A 16,311-nucleotide genomic window follows, 5' to 3' on the forward strand; every position below is an offset into this window, starting at 1 on the left:
GCATGCACACGAAAGCTCATACCAAGAACAACAACAACAGCAAAAGTTAGTGCACAGTTATGGACTTAAATCCCTTTCGTTTCACTTAATTTCTCTAGATAGCACATTGCACCTGCCCCCTCCTATCCCTAATGTTGCTATAAAGATATGTTATACATATGGTTGTATTTCTTCTTTGAGTAAAATACTTGTGTTTTATTTCTATAGGACAGAAGATATCAAGGAGAACGTTTTGGCAATTCTACTAGTAATCCTTGTTTCTTTTCTTGGCTTTGTAATTATGAACCAAGGTTTTTGTAAAGACATTTGGATCCTCCTGTTCTGTCTAATCATGGCAAGCTGTCAATACTCCCTTCTAAAGGTAAAAGTAAGAAAAAGACAAGTTCAACAAAGACATGTGGGGTCCTGTAATTCACTGATACTAATGCGGTGAATCTTGTTTTGTTTTCAGAGCATTCAGCCCGATCCTGCCTCACCAATACATGTAAGTTTCACCCAACAGATAAAGGCTTTTACCAGTGACATATCTATTCTCTCAGTTGGTTCAGCTGAATTTCTGGAAATAGTTGAAATAAGCCATCTCTTTAGAATCCTAACTCCATTTTTCCAACTAAAAAGTTAAAACTCAATAAAATGACTTTTTTATTCTGATGACGGACACAAAGTAATTAGAAGAAGCCTCGGGTTGACTGACTTGCATGTGACACATGTTTTCTCCTTGCTAAATTAACTTGTACTTTGTCATTCTGGATGTCTGAATCACCCTTTTTGCATGAGCACGAAAGTACTGTAGTACTTTGGGAGAAGCATAATTAAAGAATCAATACTGGAGAGTTATGATATATACCAGGAATGTTTTTATCAAGTGGCATCAAGCTGAGATGCATGGGATCTGCTAATTGCAGGAACAGAATTCACTTATTCCCAGCTGACAAAGTGTGGCTTCTGATGTTACTCAGAAGCATTGAAAGAAAATGTGCAAATGACTTGCACATCCCCTTTCCATGCTTCCAGACACTGTCTGAAGCAGTGACTCACATCCTTCCCTCCATGGGGAAATGTGTGCTGGGTGTGCATCTTGAAATCACACATCTCCCCCAGTTTTGCTGCCTGATTCATTTGTTTTGGATGTTAAATGGGTTTCTGGTAAGATGAGTTATGCAGTTACCTGCTCATCTATTTATTTGGGCTTACACAGGTGATATCAAAAGTTGCCCACAGACCATAATAGAGGGTTCTAAAAATCCGGGTGGCCATTATTATAGTGAGTAGAGGATAAAGATTTCCCTTTTTAAAATTGGCCTTGGTGTACAGAATTCTTAGAGAATTATTAGCTATGGTAACTATGAATTCAAGCCAGAAGTCCTTTGTAATGGCACATACCACTGTGAAAATTCAATTTGTTGCCAGTTTTAACTTGTCCTCACTCAGGGCTCAAGGTAGAATTTAATGTACTATTTGATTCTCTGCAGTAAAAGGGGGGGAGGGGGAAAAAGATTGTGGCATGTGACTGTTTAGATACTTATTTTGTAGTTTATCAGCTGGCTAGGCTTAATGCTGATTAGAAGACTGATGACCCCCCCACCCAATAATTGATTTGCTACTTTTACATACAATATAATATGTAAAATAAAGCTCAACGAGTACCAGTGGACAATATCGTTAGATATAGCTCTATGTGTGTAGCCTTGAACTCACATACTCTAGAATTGTGTGTGTATGTGTTTCAGAAATGGTTGGAAGCCTGATTTTTTTTTTTAAAAAAATTGGAAATTGTTGACAATGCTGGTTGAATTAGTTAATTGTGTCTGCCTTGTTGAGCATAGACAGAATGGCATTTCTGTGACTGTTAAACCTATTTATTTTATATGCTCGTATGCCACACAATAAACAAAGTATCTAGGCAGTTAACGTACCCATAAAACGGCAAAAAGGTGCTTAACATCTGGACTGTGATACACAGTAGAAACTGGGTTGAGCCATATATCAAAAAAAGTTTGTGTAAACAGATGAGTCTTGAGCAAACATCTGATGGTGTCTGTTTAATATGAATAAGGCAGGGGCTTCACAACTGGGTGCAGACATACTGAATGCCCTGTTTTTTGTAGAAGGAAAGCAAGCATCATGTGACACTCTTAACAGTTCTTCTCCAGATGAGCATAAAGACCAGGCAGGTATGGGGCAAGTTAGTCCAAAGCTGTTCAGAGCTGTATAGACTATCAGCAGAATCTTGGATTTGACATGATAGCTAGTTATATGCAGATGAGTTATATGCTGGTGATGGGAAGCTGCCATCAACAACTAGGCAGCTCCATTCTGGTCTAGTCACAGTTTCCAGACCAAACACAACAGGCCCATCTAGAATGAATTAATGTAGTAGTCTGATTTTGAGGTTGCCAGCACCTGAATCACAGTGACCAGGAATTGAGGAACGGGTGTAGCTGTCTCACCAGATGAAGGGTATCGAAAGGTATTCTAGCCACCTAGACCACTTGGGCCTCCAGTGATATAGATGGATCCAGGAGCATCCCTAGGCTGTGAACCTGGTCTCTCAGTGGAAGTGTGACCCTGTTCAGAATAGGTAATCCCCTGGACACAGAAACCACCCACCCACAGCTCCCCCATTTTACCAGGAATTAGGCTTTACTATTGGTCCCTATCCAGCCCACTACTGCATCCAGGCACCAATCCAGTCCTCACACAGTGCCACCTGATTCAGATGTAATAGGGAAGTAAGAGTTGAGGCTCTTCTGTGTACTGATGACATCCTAGGGACTGCTTCTTGAGGTTTCATCAAGATGCTGAAAAGCATTAATGAGAAAATAGTACCCTGTGATACTAGATACCATAAACACCATGGGGGGCAATGACTTCTCTCAGTGCTACCCTCTGGGCTTGACCCTAGATTCTATAACTGCAACCACTAGCCCAATATTATCAACTTTTGAGTGGCACCCACACTGGGATCTCTCTCGCTCATTTGTAGCTCTTCCCAAATATGTATAAGCCCTCCCTTGCATCAGTCAGAAAGACTGTAAAACTCGAATCCAGAACTCCATGGGTTCAAACTTAAAGACTCTGCATGATCCCAAATCACCAAGTCATTTTGCTGTCAAAGTTCACTGCAATTCATGTCACAGCTAACATGCAAATTAGTTAATCCTGAACTTCATTGTGTTTCTTTTCCCTGCAAGCATAAATAAATCACAAAGCATATGGAATTGCTAGATACATCAGAGCTGAAAGGCATTTCATGCTTAGATGCAAACTGGGCATTGCTATTAGAGAACACATTAGTTTCTAGTTCCAATCATTACTACATATGATTTCCAGTGATTTATAAGAAATAAATATTCAGACCTCGCTAAAGAGGTAATTTTCTCTGTGCTAAATGTAAGTTCTGTTTGTCAGTTAAATCATATAAAGTAGCATGAGCGGTAATCAAATCAGTTGCATGGGCAGACATTAATAATGTGCACATTTGTTTTAAAATGAAAAGAAATTGGCTTAATCAAAATTGCATTATAATAACATCAAAGCCTGATTTGAAAGTACTGGCAGAGACAAAGCACCTAATGATTTTTAATGAAAGCATTTTTCTAATGCAATATTGGGGACCTAAGTTCAGCAGTGGTAGTCAAGTTTTATTGAAATACTAAATTTATGATTTCTTTTATGAAATGCTATTATATAGGGAAACCTGCCCTCTTTTTGATTTCACTGATTCTGATGTCTTTTGAGTATGGCCATTTCTTTCAAACCACCGTGCTGTGCAATTATAGGCTCTCCATATCCCCTGTTTTGCAAATGCTTGGGGGGAAAAGACATGGCATCTGTTGTGCCCATCATGACTGTAATACGAGCCCCCTCTCCACCCCTATCGCCAGCTATATTATCCAAACAAATAACTCAGTCCTAGGAACATCTGGATGGAATCTGTGGCTGGATCTCCACCCACAGGATGCCCCTGTGGAAGAATGGGAGAAGCACTTTTAGCTAATTCTCTCTGTAGCCTCCTATGCACCCCCTGAAAATCTCTTTGGAGTGTTAGGGAACCCTCTGGAACTGTGTGGGAAGAAACTTGACTGGCAAGGGCCAAAGGCAGAATCAACAAAAGTCACCTCACATACAACCTTCCTCCAGCAGGGAGCTTCCACTGGATCTCAGTTCCTTCATTGAACAGAAGAAGGAGCCTTTCTGTTTGCAGAGGGGCAAATCCCACCAAACCTTGGGATTGCATGGACATGCAGGGGACTGGAAAAGAGGGTGCAGCTACTTTGCTCATCCATGCTGCTTTTAGCTGTCATGTTAAGCTCAGTGGCGGAGCTTCATGCTCCAGCGCCAGGGGGCGGAGAGCAGGCAGGGACGGTGCTGGTGCACGTCCTGGGGGCGTGGCACCCCACCAGGATCGCTTTGCCGGGGACGGTGCGCTCCCCCTGCACCCCTCTTCCTCCACCAGTGGTTAAGCTAAGACAAAGTTTAATTGATGCCACACAATCCATAGGTGTTCAGACCAAAGTTCTTTCCAGTCCATCCAACATCCTGTGATTCAGGCCCTCAACATGCCTCATAACAACAAAAGCACAAGTCTTCTAAAACTGGATCCATACCACACTAAACAGCATCATCAAAAAACAGAAGGGACTTCTCTGCTAACCAGATCACCCTTCCCCAAACACCTTGTGAAAGGAGATCATTTTGCCAGTCTCCTGAAAATCTGAATGGACTTTGGAAGAAGGCTCCATAAAGTTTTTGCGCTTCTGCTTTCCCTTCTCTTCTGCGCCCAAGTCTTCTTGTTGTTGTTGTTTTCAAAACCTTCTTTATATTTTTCAGATCGCTTTACAGCAGCTTTTCCCATGACAAAATGGAAAAGCAAGGCACATATATCAGAGATCTGAAACAGAGCAGTGCTGCATAATGTGTTACAAGCACCAACATTTTTTCACATTTTATAATACATGCAAATGGAAGCACAGGCACCCTTATGAACGGCTCCGCAAGTTGGCATGACAGGCTGCCATATTGTACTTCTTCATAATTCACAGAATTGCATTAAAGTGAAAGCACACAAGGCAGGTTGATGTTAATGCCAGGACACACAACAGCAGGGAAATTAAAGAATGATTGGAGTCCCCACATGTTTGCCCTTCAGTATTAAAACAGCTGGGGGAGACTTGGCATAACTGTCCCCGAGTGGTTTCCCCTAGGATTGTTAAGTGAGAGCTATAAGTGCTCTTCATCTCAGGCTGTTTCCGTGGGTTTTGCAGTTTTGAAAATTTGCACAGACTTCTTAGTTGGGGGTGGAGTGCCCCTTCCAATGTTATGTTAGCTTGGAGCTGCTGTGTGGGTCCTTTCTGTGTCCTTCCATACCAGTGGGTATCTGACAGCACACAGGAAAAGTGAAGATCGCATCTTCTCCTGCTGCCACTTTTGAGGTTTTCAGTATGAATCAACGCTGATCTTCCTATGTATCCAAGATCTTCCAGCATTGCTGGGCTAAGGTTACCAGATTTTTTTCAATGAATCGGGGTATACTTTTCAACTTCAATGGATTTTGTATGGGGACTGATTTGTAAATCTGGGGACTGTCCCCAGGAAACGGGGACGTCTGGTAACCTTATGCTGGGCAGCATGGGAAGAACACGCAATACAGCAACTCCCAGGGTGCTGAACATAATGTTACAAGAGATACCCACAAAAGTGGGGCAGTGGGATGATCCTTTGACCACTTCATCCATGGCATCAGTGGTACAAGGCTTGTGGCTCCATATAATTGCTATTACGCTGGTTCACATGTAGCATTAAACCGTGTTAAAATAAACTCTGGCTTGACGTGGAAGAGTAGCAGGCTTTTGCACACAGTGAATACCAGTGCATTGCTTGTTCACTTTAAACCATTTATTTTAACTACGGTTTAGAATTATGTACAAACCATTGTAGGATTATGTACAAGGCCATTGTAGTGTAATGGCATATGCATTTGGATTTTGAAATAAAAAAGAAAATCATAATATACTGCTATTCTCTGATATTTGAGATGCATATCCCAAGTTTTGTACTTTTCATGTTTTGCGATATGAAAATATTTTTGTGATGTACAATATGAAAATTTGCACTTTGCATATGAAAGGGTATAATGGCAGCATTAATTATATTTATGTTTTGTCTGCTTTTCTAGGGGCACAACCAGCTGATAACGTATAGCAGGCCTGTGTATTTTTGTATATTGTGTGGCCTTATTTTACTGCTAGATGCAGGATCCCAAAACAAAACCCCCCCTATTTATACGGTATATGGCTTGAAGATCTTCTCACCAGGATCATTTCGGGCAGCCAGAGACCATGTGATTGGTGAGTTAAACGTTAATAGTGGGCAGTCTGATGCTCTTATTTTGTCACTTCTTTTGCCTCTTTGCTTTTTATCTCTGGGGTTCAGAATGTGGTAGAGAATAAACCTTTAAACATGGATGGATGTCTTGTGTGTTGTCAAGCACTGGTAACCTCTGATCTGTGTAGCGCAGGGACAGGGAAATTCAGGCCTCTGTATCTGACCCACAAAAACTTCCCCAAGCCACACCCCTCACTGGCCCTGTGTGTAGAAAGATCCTACTATGCAATGGTAAAAATGACATTTGTTGCCCCACCCACTTTTGCCTCTGGTCTCGCCAATCACTGCCATGTTCTTCTTGGAAGGTTGCCCAGTAGTGAAAGCTCACTTGGGTTGAAAAAGCTTCCATACCCTGATATAATGGAAGATGCTGCTGAAGTTATAATAATTTCTGGGGGTGTTTTCAGAATGTTGGGAATGTTCAGGTGTTGTTTTATGTCTTTATTATGCAGTGCCATGTTTTGTTTTGCTTTTTTAAAAAGAGCCTGAAAAGAGGTGGGACGTCTCTTTAAGTTATATTGCTGCTGCTCACCCTCCCCAAGCAGCCCCATGTCTCCTCTCCCCACCTCACCCTGCTGACCTCCTCCAGCTGCTCCAAATGCATGTTTGTGGAGGAGAACATGCAGCTGGAGTCCTGAGAGATGGGGAGAAGCGTGGTGAGAAAATTCCAATAGAAAAGTGGTGAAAGGGTTAAATACCCCTCTGAGATTACTTCTCTGCTCCAAGCTGACCCCTCTGGAAGATGCATTGAAGTAGTTTTTAGGGTTGTAACTTGAAACTTCTCAATCATTGGGGGCAACACTGGAGACCATTCTGTGTTGTCTCCTGCCATTGGAAGTAACATGGGGTAGGTAGCACAAGGGACTAGGCATTCTCTGTTATTGTGCCAAGGTAAGGATGTTGCAACAGACGTCCACCCAGTTGTATTTCTGCCTACCTTTTAGGGTGCCGTGGAAACACCCAGTGTGCTTTTGGGGTGCATATTTACCAATTTTAACAATACCATGTTTCAGATGCTTTAAACTCCTTGGAGGAAAACTGAGATAGAAATGTGAATAAATAAACATTTACTCTATGTATTTTATAAATTCTAATTTTGTTTTTATTCTCGGGGGTGGATGGGGATTGTTAGCTATTTCAAGATCAAGCATGTTATTATGAAGTAAGAGTTTTTAAAGCTGATAGACAGAGAATCAGAAGTCTTCTCTTTTTCCCCCTTTTAGTTCTTATGTTAAAAATGCTTGCCATTTGATGTTGATTTCTGTATGTTTTTTATTTGTTTTTCAGTTATAAAAATGGCTTTAAAAATAGAAAAGCTAGGTCCAGCAGGGGAAGTACTTCCCATGAGTGGTGTGGACTCTTCTGTTTCAGTCATCAAATAAGGAATTAGACCCTGTGTTTCAGAACCAGAGCTGGGTGTGCATGACTCATTACGTTGCTGTGTTCTTGCATAGTGTAACTGTATTATGAGTTCTGGGTGGTGCTGAAACTCAGCCACATTGGTGAATGGAAAGCTTTTGTGCTGGATTCCACCCTTGGCTGACATAACAGAAACACTGGCCTTAGTCCCTAGACCTGCCAAAGCTTGCTTGGCTCCACAACCTGACCCAGAGGGCTCTGGCACACCTAGCCCCAAAGAGGAACATTGAGGTTTGGTAACTCTCTGGGTATATCTTGTAAAGTCACCTCCTTGACTTAAAAATAATAATACTTTATTATTTATACCCTGCCCATCTGGCTGGGTTTCCGCAAGCACTCTGGGTGGCTCCCAGCAGAATAATAATAATAAAGAAGCAATAAAACTTCGAACATTAAAAACTTCCCTAAACATGGCTGCCTTCAGATGTCTTTTAAAAGTAAGATAGTTGCTTATTTCCTTGACATCTGATGGGAGGGCATTCCACAGGGCTGGTGCCACTACCGAGAAGGCCCTATGCCTGGTTCCCTGTAGCTTCACTTCTCACAGTGAGGGAACCACCAGAAGGCCCTCAGCGTTGGACCTCAGTGTCTGGGCTGAACGATGGGGTATCCTTCAGGTATACTGGAGGTATACTGACTTCCTGCAGATATACTGACTTCCTGCAGCCACTGATAAGATTCCTATATCAACAGAGGAAATCCAGCAGTGAATGATCAGGCCTTTCTGTGATAATTACTGGTACATATATCTTACAGTTCTGACATGCCAGTTTTACAGTTCTCTTGTTCTAGTCTCTCACAATGAAATGGCTTGTCTGCCAAACAATATCTCTCTCTCTCTCTCTCTCTCTCTCTCTCTCTCTCAACATTTGGCCTCTTCCTCATTAAGGGTCACTTATATTATGCTTTTGGGCCATAATATGATTTTATTCTCTCCTCCCACCCTATTTTAATGATGGATTTAATTTCCCATCTTAATAGGTGTGTAATTGGGCAAATGGTTCCCTTATTACTGAAGAATGGGCCTTTTGACTCCAGCAGATGTGTTTTCGTTATTTCCTATAGTTGCTTGGTAACCTGTTGATTCGGTCTGCTCATCAGTTAGCACTTAGGGTTGGAAGAAGTTAATAAATAAAAGATAAGGAGTTTGGCTGATGCATTGGCTGATGGCATCAAAAAGCCTGTGAAGTCCTAGTACCAAGCTAGTCTTCTTGTGCCATTCTCCAAAAGGACCTCTCCAAACTCAGTGACTGGACAGTAAAATGGCAAATACAATTAAATGTAGGCAAGTGTAAGGTGATGCATGTTGGGTCAAAAAATAATAATCTTTATTTCACATATATGCTTATGGGATCTAAACTGGAGGTGACAGACCAGGAATGAGATATTGGGATCATAGTTAGCTACCTTGATGAAGTTGTCGACCCAGTTTGCAGTAGCTGTGCCAAAGGCAAATTCCATGCTAGGGATCATTCAGAAAGGAATTGAAAACATATCATTATGCCATTATACAAATCTTTGGTGCAGCCAGATTTGAAATATTGTGGTAAGTTCTGGTCACCTCACCTCAAAAAGTATATTGTACAGTTGGAACAGATTCAGAAAAGGGCAACCAAAATGATGAAAATCCTAAACGGCCTTGGTCCATTATATCTGAAGGAGCGTCTCCACCCCAATCGTTCTGCCCAGACACTGAGGTCCAGCGCCAAGGGCCTTCTGGCGGTTCCCTCGCTGCAAGAAGCAAAGTTAAAGGGAACCAGGCAGAGGGTCTCCTGGCTAGTGGCACCCACCCTGTGGAACACCCTCCCACCGGATGTCAAAGAGAAAAACAACTTCCAGACTTTGAGAACACATCTGAAGGCAGCCCTGATTAGGGAAGCTTTTAATGTTTGACCGACTATTGTATTTTAATATTTTGTTGGAAGCCGCCCAGAGTGGCTGGAGAAACCCAGCCAAATGGGTGGGGTATAAATAATAAATGATGATGATGATGATGATGATGATGATGATGATGAAAGGGATGGAGCGGCTCCCCTATGATGAAAGGTTGCAGTGTTTGGGACTTTTTGGTTTAAAGAAAAGGTGACTAAGAAGCAATATGATGGACGTTTTTAAAATTACGCAAACCTGGAGAAAGTGGATTGTGATCTCCCACCCCATAACACTGTGGACATCAAATGTGGGCATCAAATGAAGCTGAACGTTGGAAAGTTCAGAACAGATAAAATGAAGTGCTTCTTCACACAACATATAGTCAAACCATGGAACTCGTTGCCATGGGAAGTGGCGATGGCCACCAACTTGGATAGCTTTTGAAAGAGGTTTAGACAAATTTATGGAGGGAGAGGGCTGTTGAGGGTCACTAGCCACAATGGCCGTCCTCTCCCTCTACAGTTGGAGACAGGAGTTCTTCTGAATTCCAGTAGCTGGAAGCTCTTGCGCTTGAATCCTGATTACTGATTTCCCACAGGCATCTGGCCACTGTGAGAACAGGTTGCTGGACTAGATGGGTCAATGGCCTGATCCAGCAGGCTCTGCTTAGGTTCTTACATACAAATATGTTCTCATAATAGAGCTCATATACCTGTTCAATAGCTGCTCAAGAGAGGAGTGCAAATGAATGCCAGCATCAGCACATGATTCATCCAGCGGATTTATCTCACCACCACGTTTATTTTAATTTTATGCTAGACAGCTTGATATCTTCTTTTGTTTTCTGTTGGAAAGGTGCATGTCATTAGAATCCCTTAGGGACGTCATATTACAAATCGTTGTTAACTGCCTAGAATAAGAAAACCTTCCTTTCCCCCACTCCGCCTTAATTCTCTCAATGTGAAGGCCTTCCTGGGTCAATGTTTACAAAGCTGGATGCTTCACTGTGCTTGCCCAGTACTGAGCCATGCAAGAACTGGCACCTTCTAAGAAAGGAGCCAAGGAACAGTGGGCCAGGTGCTGTATAGTAAAATGCGAAAGTTTGCACAAACTGACTTTTGCTCCCCCGGCCCATTTATTTTCATTTTCATGGCAGATTAGAATAAAAAATGTAGCCTGCCCAGTCTTCTTAAGTAACACATGGTTTATTCACAGGGGAAATTGCCAGAAATAACAAAGTGTCCCCCTGCCCCACCATAAGAAGCAGAACAAACAATCTGTGTGCAATTTGAGACCCAATTTTCTACAGCCTCCCTACGGCCCTGTTAACATAGCTGTCTGATTGCTTTTTTCTTGAACTGGAACTATGACCCGACAGGAGGCGCCTCCCCCTCCTTTTTCCCATGGATTTCAGATCAGATTTTTGTTGGATTTCTCATGATACGGCTCCAGTGTAACTGACTTTGCAGCAGTTTACATGCTGTCCTGACACAATATGCTCCCTTCTGCCTGCTACATGTTTTAAATTGGAAACGAGATAAGCGATTTCCCTCTGGCTTGTGTCAGATTGGCTCATAAACCAACCAAGATGTTTCTCCAAATATCTGAACCCCCAAACCCCTCCCTCTTTTCTTCAACTGGTGTTCTGGGAGCAGCAAGGAGAGGAGATGGAGGGAGGTCTTCCCACTTCTGGTCTGCTCCACCCCATAAGGCCTTGCAATAGCTCATGGGAAGGATAGTTTTCTCAAAGTATACTGGCATTGCAGTCACATATGCACCTCACATTTGCACTAATTGGTCATCAGCTCTGTATCTAGTCTTATATCCATAGGCCAACCACTCCTGAACAAGTTGTCCCTCTTATATGTCTACCTAAACATCCAATCATTTCGTTGCATCTTGACACTAAAAAGCTTCTACTCTTCGAGCTCTGTACTAGTCCACTAGGATGTTGACCCCATAGTGTAGGGAATAAGAGCAAGGCAGTCTCCAGAGTTCACAAGGGTGTAATCGTTTCTTCACCAAATTGTATTTTTATTTAGACCATAGATCAAACAATTATTACAGTTTCACATAACAATATTCAATACATTTATATTATAGCCTTTTCATGTGGCAACTCAATAAGATAATAACAACAGCAACAAAGGAGGAATGTGTAGGTAACAGCTTCAGTGGAGTCCCAACAGTTTCCCCAAATCCCTTTCTTGATTTTGTACTCTTATGACATAATTTTTTTTCCAGGTGCAGGCAATAATCTAATTTTCTGCCTCTCTGCATGTTTAATTTCAGGATTTTTATTTTGCTTTCCTGCCATTTCTCTTCTTGGCCTTTTCCCACAAATCAACACTTTCTGCATATATCTCCTTGAACAAATTGATATGCTGCTGTTTGGAGGTTCTGGTAAGTAACTTATATTGTGTAGATAATGCCTGCACACAACAACTCTCTCTCTTCATGATCATCAACATGGATAAATATGGCAACCAGAAAACCTTTGGTGTTGCCTCTTTGGTAGCAATGCTGGCTGCATCCATCCACGGAAGGGCTTGGGACCCCGGGGTCTGATGGCACTTTATTGCATCTGTGTCCCATTGAGCAACCAGTCAGGTGCACTAAACACACCTCGTTCCAGCCTACAGCAGCCTTAGTGAGCTTCTGGGAGATCGGGGAGAAGTGATGTTAAACAGGGCCCTTCTCCTCAGTCATGGTTCTTCCTCTAGCCTCTTCATGCCTCTCCTATTCAGCTGTTTTACTATTCCATCACAGGTCTCACTTTTGTGGGCAGGCACTGTGGTCTGGCGGAGCTGCCTGAGGCTGCCCACAGCCACGTCCTCTTCGGCAATCACTTTGATATGTGTTGAATTAGTAATGCTTCAGGTTGTCATTTTGGTCTCTCCAGGTCCAATAACTTGTTCGATTTTTTGACTTGGGCAAAACCCTTGTCATAAATTGGCAGGAATCTGTCAAAGAATCATAGAATTGTAGAGTTGGAAGGGACCCTGAGGATCATCTGGTCCGACCCTCTGCAATGCAAAAATATGCAGCTGTCCACTGTGGGAATTGAACTTGCAACCTTGGCATTATCAGCGCCACGCTCTAACCAACCCAGCTATCCATGACATATTTTAATTTGCGCCATAACAGCTATATCCAGAGAGGAAGCAGTGCATTTTGGTTTTTGTGTTTCAGCTGCTGCCGGGATGATCTCTTCGCTGTACAGTATTTTTCGGAGCTTCATAGTTGTGATTGTCCTGTACGCATTCTGTTTCAATGCAGTAAAGGTAAGAAGGGGAGTGATTCTGGTGGCAAAGCAGGGCAGCTGCTACTGTGGTTCCAGTCTCAGTTTCTCTGTTTTCTTCTGTCTACAGACCTGTATAGATAATGCTCAGATTTGCAATATTTTCCCTCCTTGCAAAAAAAGGGGGAAAGTTTGTGAAACTTGGTGTATTGTGCATATATGCTTCAGCGAGGAGACCCTGCATCGTAACTTATGTTTGTGGAACATAAATGTGGAAGGAAGGCCACTGTGGAAGTGGAGCATCTCTTGTGAAAACTGAAAAAGGAGAATTTAAAGTGGAAGGAGCTGGGAAATATTGTATGCGATTATGGAGGAGAGAACAAAAATCTTAATGCTAACACATTAATCAGTTGCTTTGTATAGTTTTGTGCTTTCCGAGGGTTAACTGAACTTCCAAATCGCCTTTGGTAAATAGCGTTAAGGACAATCCTTTTAAACATGTTCTGCCATTTGCACATCTTTTCACGGCACAATCAACTAAATTACAGCAGGCAGGTGGCTTTGTAGATAAGCAATCTTGCCCATAGGCTCGACTTCATACTGCTTTGAAATGTGCTCATAATGCTACCCTGAAGTTGGAGTGCGCAGCAAAAGATTTACAAGATATCTCCTTCAAATTACACATATTAACTGCAGACTTTCTGTTCACACAGGAAAATTATGCCTCATTTGAATTTTTATGACTCTGTTCTTTTTGAAGATACTCCTAAAGCAGAAAAATGAGGCATGCAAAAATGATACTGCTTATTTCACCTTCTAACCTTAGTCTACTCTGGATTTGGAATTTTCATACCTCTTTATGGTGTGTGAAGTGAAGGCCTACGTGAGCCTGATTTCCTTTCTAAAAATGACTTTCATTTCCATTTCAGGGCATTCTTGTAGTGGAGTGGTGCACGCGCCAAATTCAGTAGAAAGGGCACTCAGATTGCATAGTGCTTTCCCTCCTGCTTTGCTTGTGGTCTGCATAGATAGAATATAATAACAAATACACACACAAACACTTTATCCACACAGATATTGCTTGTCCTATTGATCAGTGCAAGTGGTCATAGAGAACTGAAAAATGATAAATAAGAAGGAAACATTTTGGATGTGTTTTAATTGTTGTAACTCACCTTGGGAAACTTCGGGTAAAGGGCAGGTGATAAATTGTAATAATAACAAACAAATAAACAAAATAAATAATAATAAATGAACCGAGCAGATGTGGAACAGAAGGATTAATATATATTTGGGCGGGTGTGTGGGTGCGCGCGCGCACACACACACACACACACACACACACACACACACACAATGCTATATTTCATATAGCATTTTGCTGCTTGTGAAATGTAAAACCCAATGTGTTAAAGCACACAAAACACAATTTCATGCAGTTCCCAGGATTATTGGGGAGGGGGATGTGCTTTAAATGTGTGGCGTGCATGCAACTTAGGTGACTGCAACCTCAATACAATTCAACACCACATCCTCTCCAGTGTGGTGTAGTGGTTAAGAGTGGTGGACTCGCAATCTGGTGAACCGGGTTCGTGTCTCTGCTCCTCCACCTGCAGCTGCTGGGTGACCTTGGGCCAGTCACACTTCTCTGAAGTCTCTCAGCCCCACTCCCCTCACAGAGTGTTTGTTGTGGGGCAGGAAGGGAAAGGAGATTGTTAGCCACTTTGAGACTCCTTAGGGTAACGATAAAGCGGGATATCAAATCCAAACTCCTCCTCCTCCTCTTCTTCTCTCTTGTAAATTATCCTTTTTGAAACGCCTTCTTTATAATGGCCACCTCTTTTAGTTCGTGTATTGAAATAGAATTGGATTGAAGCTGGAACCTTCCTCATGCAGCGTGTCTTCTCTGTCACTGTTCTGTGGCCCAGCCCCTGAGTTTGCATTTCCCTCGGAAGCACTGAAAGACTTTTCGGACAACTGCCTGGCTTCAGAAGGCAGTGACTTGCATCAAAGTTGTCAGAATGGGAGTTGTGCTGTCTGTGAAGGAATAAGTAGTAAGGTGGAGACTCAAACCTGCCTATCCCCTGAATCCAAAGGAAGGCCTAGCTAGCATCTTCGTTGCAGGATCTACCAGGAGATGACCAGCACTGTCCATCAACTACCTAATAGGACCCCATTCCAGTTTTGACTTGGGCTGTTCCTTAGCCTTTGACTCTCTCAAAATTAGCCCCCCAAATCAATGGGAAGTAGGCTTATTTGTGTCATGAGCCAACATGGAGTTAAGATGATACCCCATGAAGTCACTGATACCATTCAAATAATTATCCTGTATCCTCCTGGTTATGGTTTTTCCTAGTTTACAAATGTTTATTATTTATGCCCAGCCACTTATTTTACAGTAAGTCTACACTGGAAACTGATTTGCTATCCATGCTTTTAGGCATGCTTAGTGGCAGTATATGTGCCGGTGTGCATTCTGTGCATATGTTCTCAGGCGCATTGAAGTACAAAATTGATTTACAGGCTCCTGTAGCTAATTACTGTTCAAGGCTTTCTTAACAGGTGGAATTGGGATATTTAAATTCTCTCACACCCATTGATTATATTAATGAGGCATGAAGTGTTTTGTGAGGCCCACTTTTTAGTACCAGTAACTTAATCCCCACACCCATAACTTTGACTAATTTGTCTTAATTAACATTTCTGAGCGGCAAACTCTACAACGTAAAGGTAATCTTCAAACAGCTAGAATTCTCAGTAGATTTTTAAAACATGACTTGATATCCACAGAAGCACGTATAAAAGAAATCCATGATTCCATTACATTCTGTTCATAGAGTCAAGAGAAAAACATGATCTGTATTTACAAATACTTCAGAATATGTGAGGCAGTTTTGGAGACAGGCTGCAAATTGATAAAAGTTATTTAAATTAGAAAACTTTGGAGTCTTTCCTACAGCTATTCGAAAGATGAAATAGCTTTCAAGTTTTACTATCTATTATGAGTGATATGATACTCACAAATGTCAAAATGAATACGATTGTGATATTTCTTCATGGTTTTCCTTAGCAACGTGGTTTTGAATATGTACTGAGTCTTACCTTATTATTTTATTTATATATTAAACTTATATAACCCACCCTTCCTCCCAAAGGAACTTTGCTGTCAGTCACACAAGTGATAAAACAATAAAATAACTTCTAAAAGCACCTTAAATTTATGAAACTATTATTAGAGTGGCAACAGAGAAACGTCTGGACCTCAAAGCAGAAGGAGAAAGATAGGCATTGCTTGCCTATACAACGATGGACCACAGAATGCTGGCATAATTAGGCCCAATTTTACTATCAGTGCAAGCAATGGTCATAGTGTGAAATGCCACCAAGGGAGG

General features: G+C 41.8%; 1 protein-coding gene across 2 annotated transcripts in view; it reads left to right on the top strand.

Annotated features, from left to right (window-relative positions):
- Positions 1 to 16,311, top strand: part of PCNX2 (pecanex 2) — a 116,857-nt gene that overhangs the window by 28,511 nt on the left and 72,035 nt on the right. For both annotated transcript variants that reach the window (XM_082214952.1, XM_082214951.1), the window contains exons 11-15: positions 208 to 361; positions 452 to 484; positions 6,179 to 6,350; positions 11,971 to 12,081; positions 12,871 to 12,962. In XM_082214952.1, the coding sequence (XP_082071078.1) occupies positions 208 to 361; positions 452 to 484; positions 6,179 to 6,350; positions 11,971 to 12,081; positions 12,871 to 12,962 (562 nt within the window). The remainder of the gene's footprint in view (positions 1 to 207; positions 362 to 451; positions 485 to 6,178; positions 6,351 to 11,970; positions 12,082 to 12,870; positions 12,963 to 16,311) is intronic.

Source organism: Podarcis vaucheri (assembly GCF_965113315.1).
Source record: "Podarcis vaucheri genome assembly, chromosome: 3".
Classification (NCBI taxonomy): Eukaryota; Metazoa; Chordata; class Lepidosauria; order Squamata; family Lacertidae; genus Podarcis; species Podarcis vaucheri.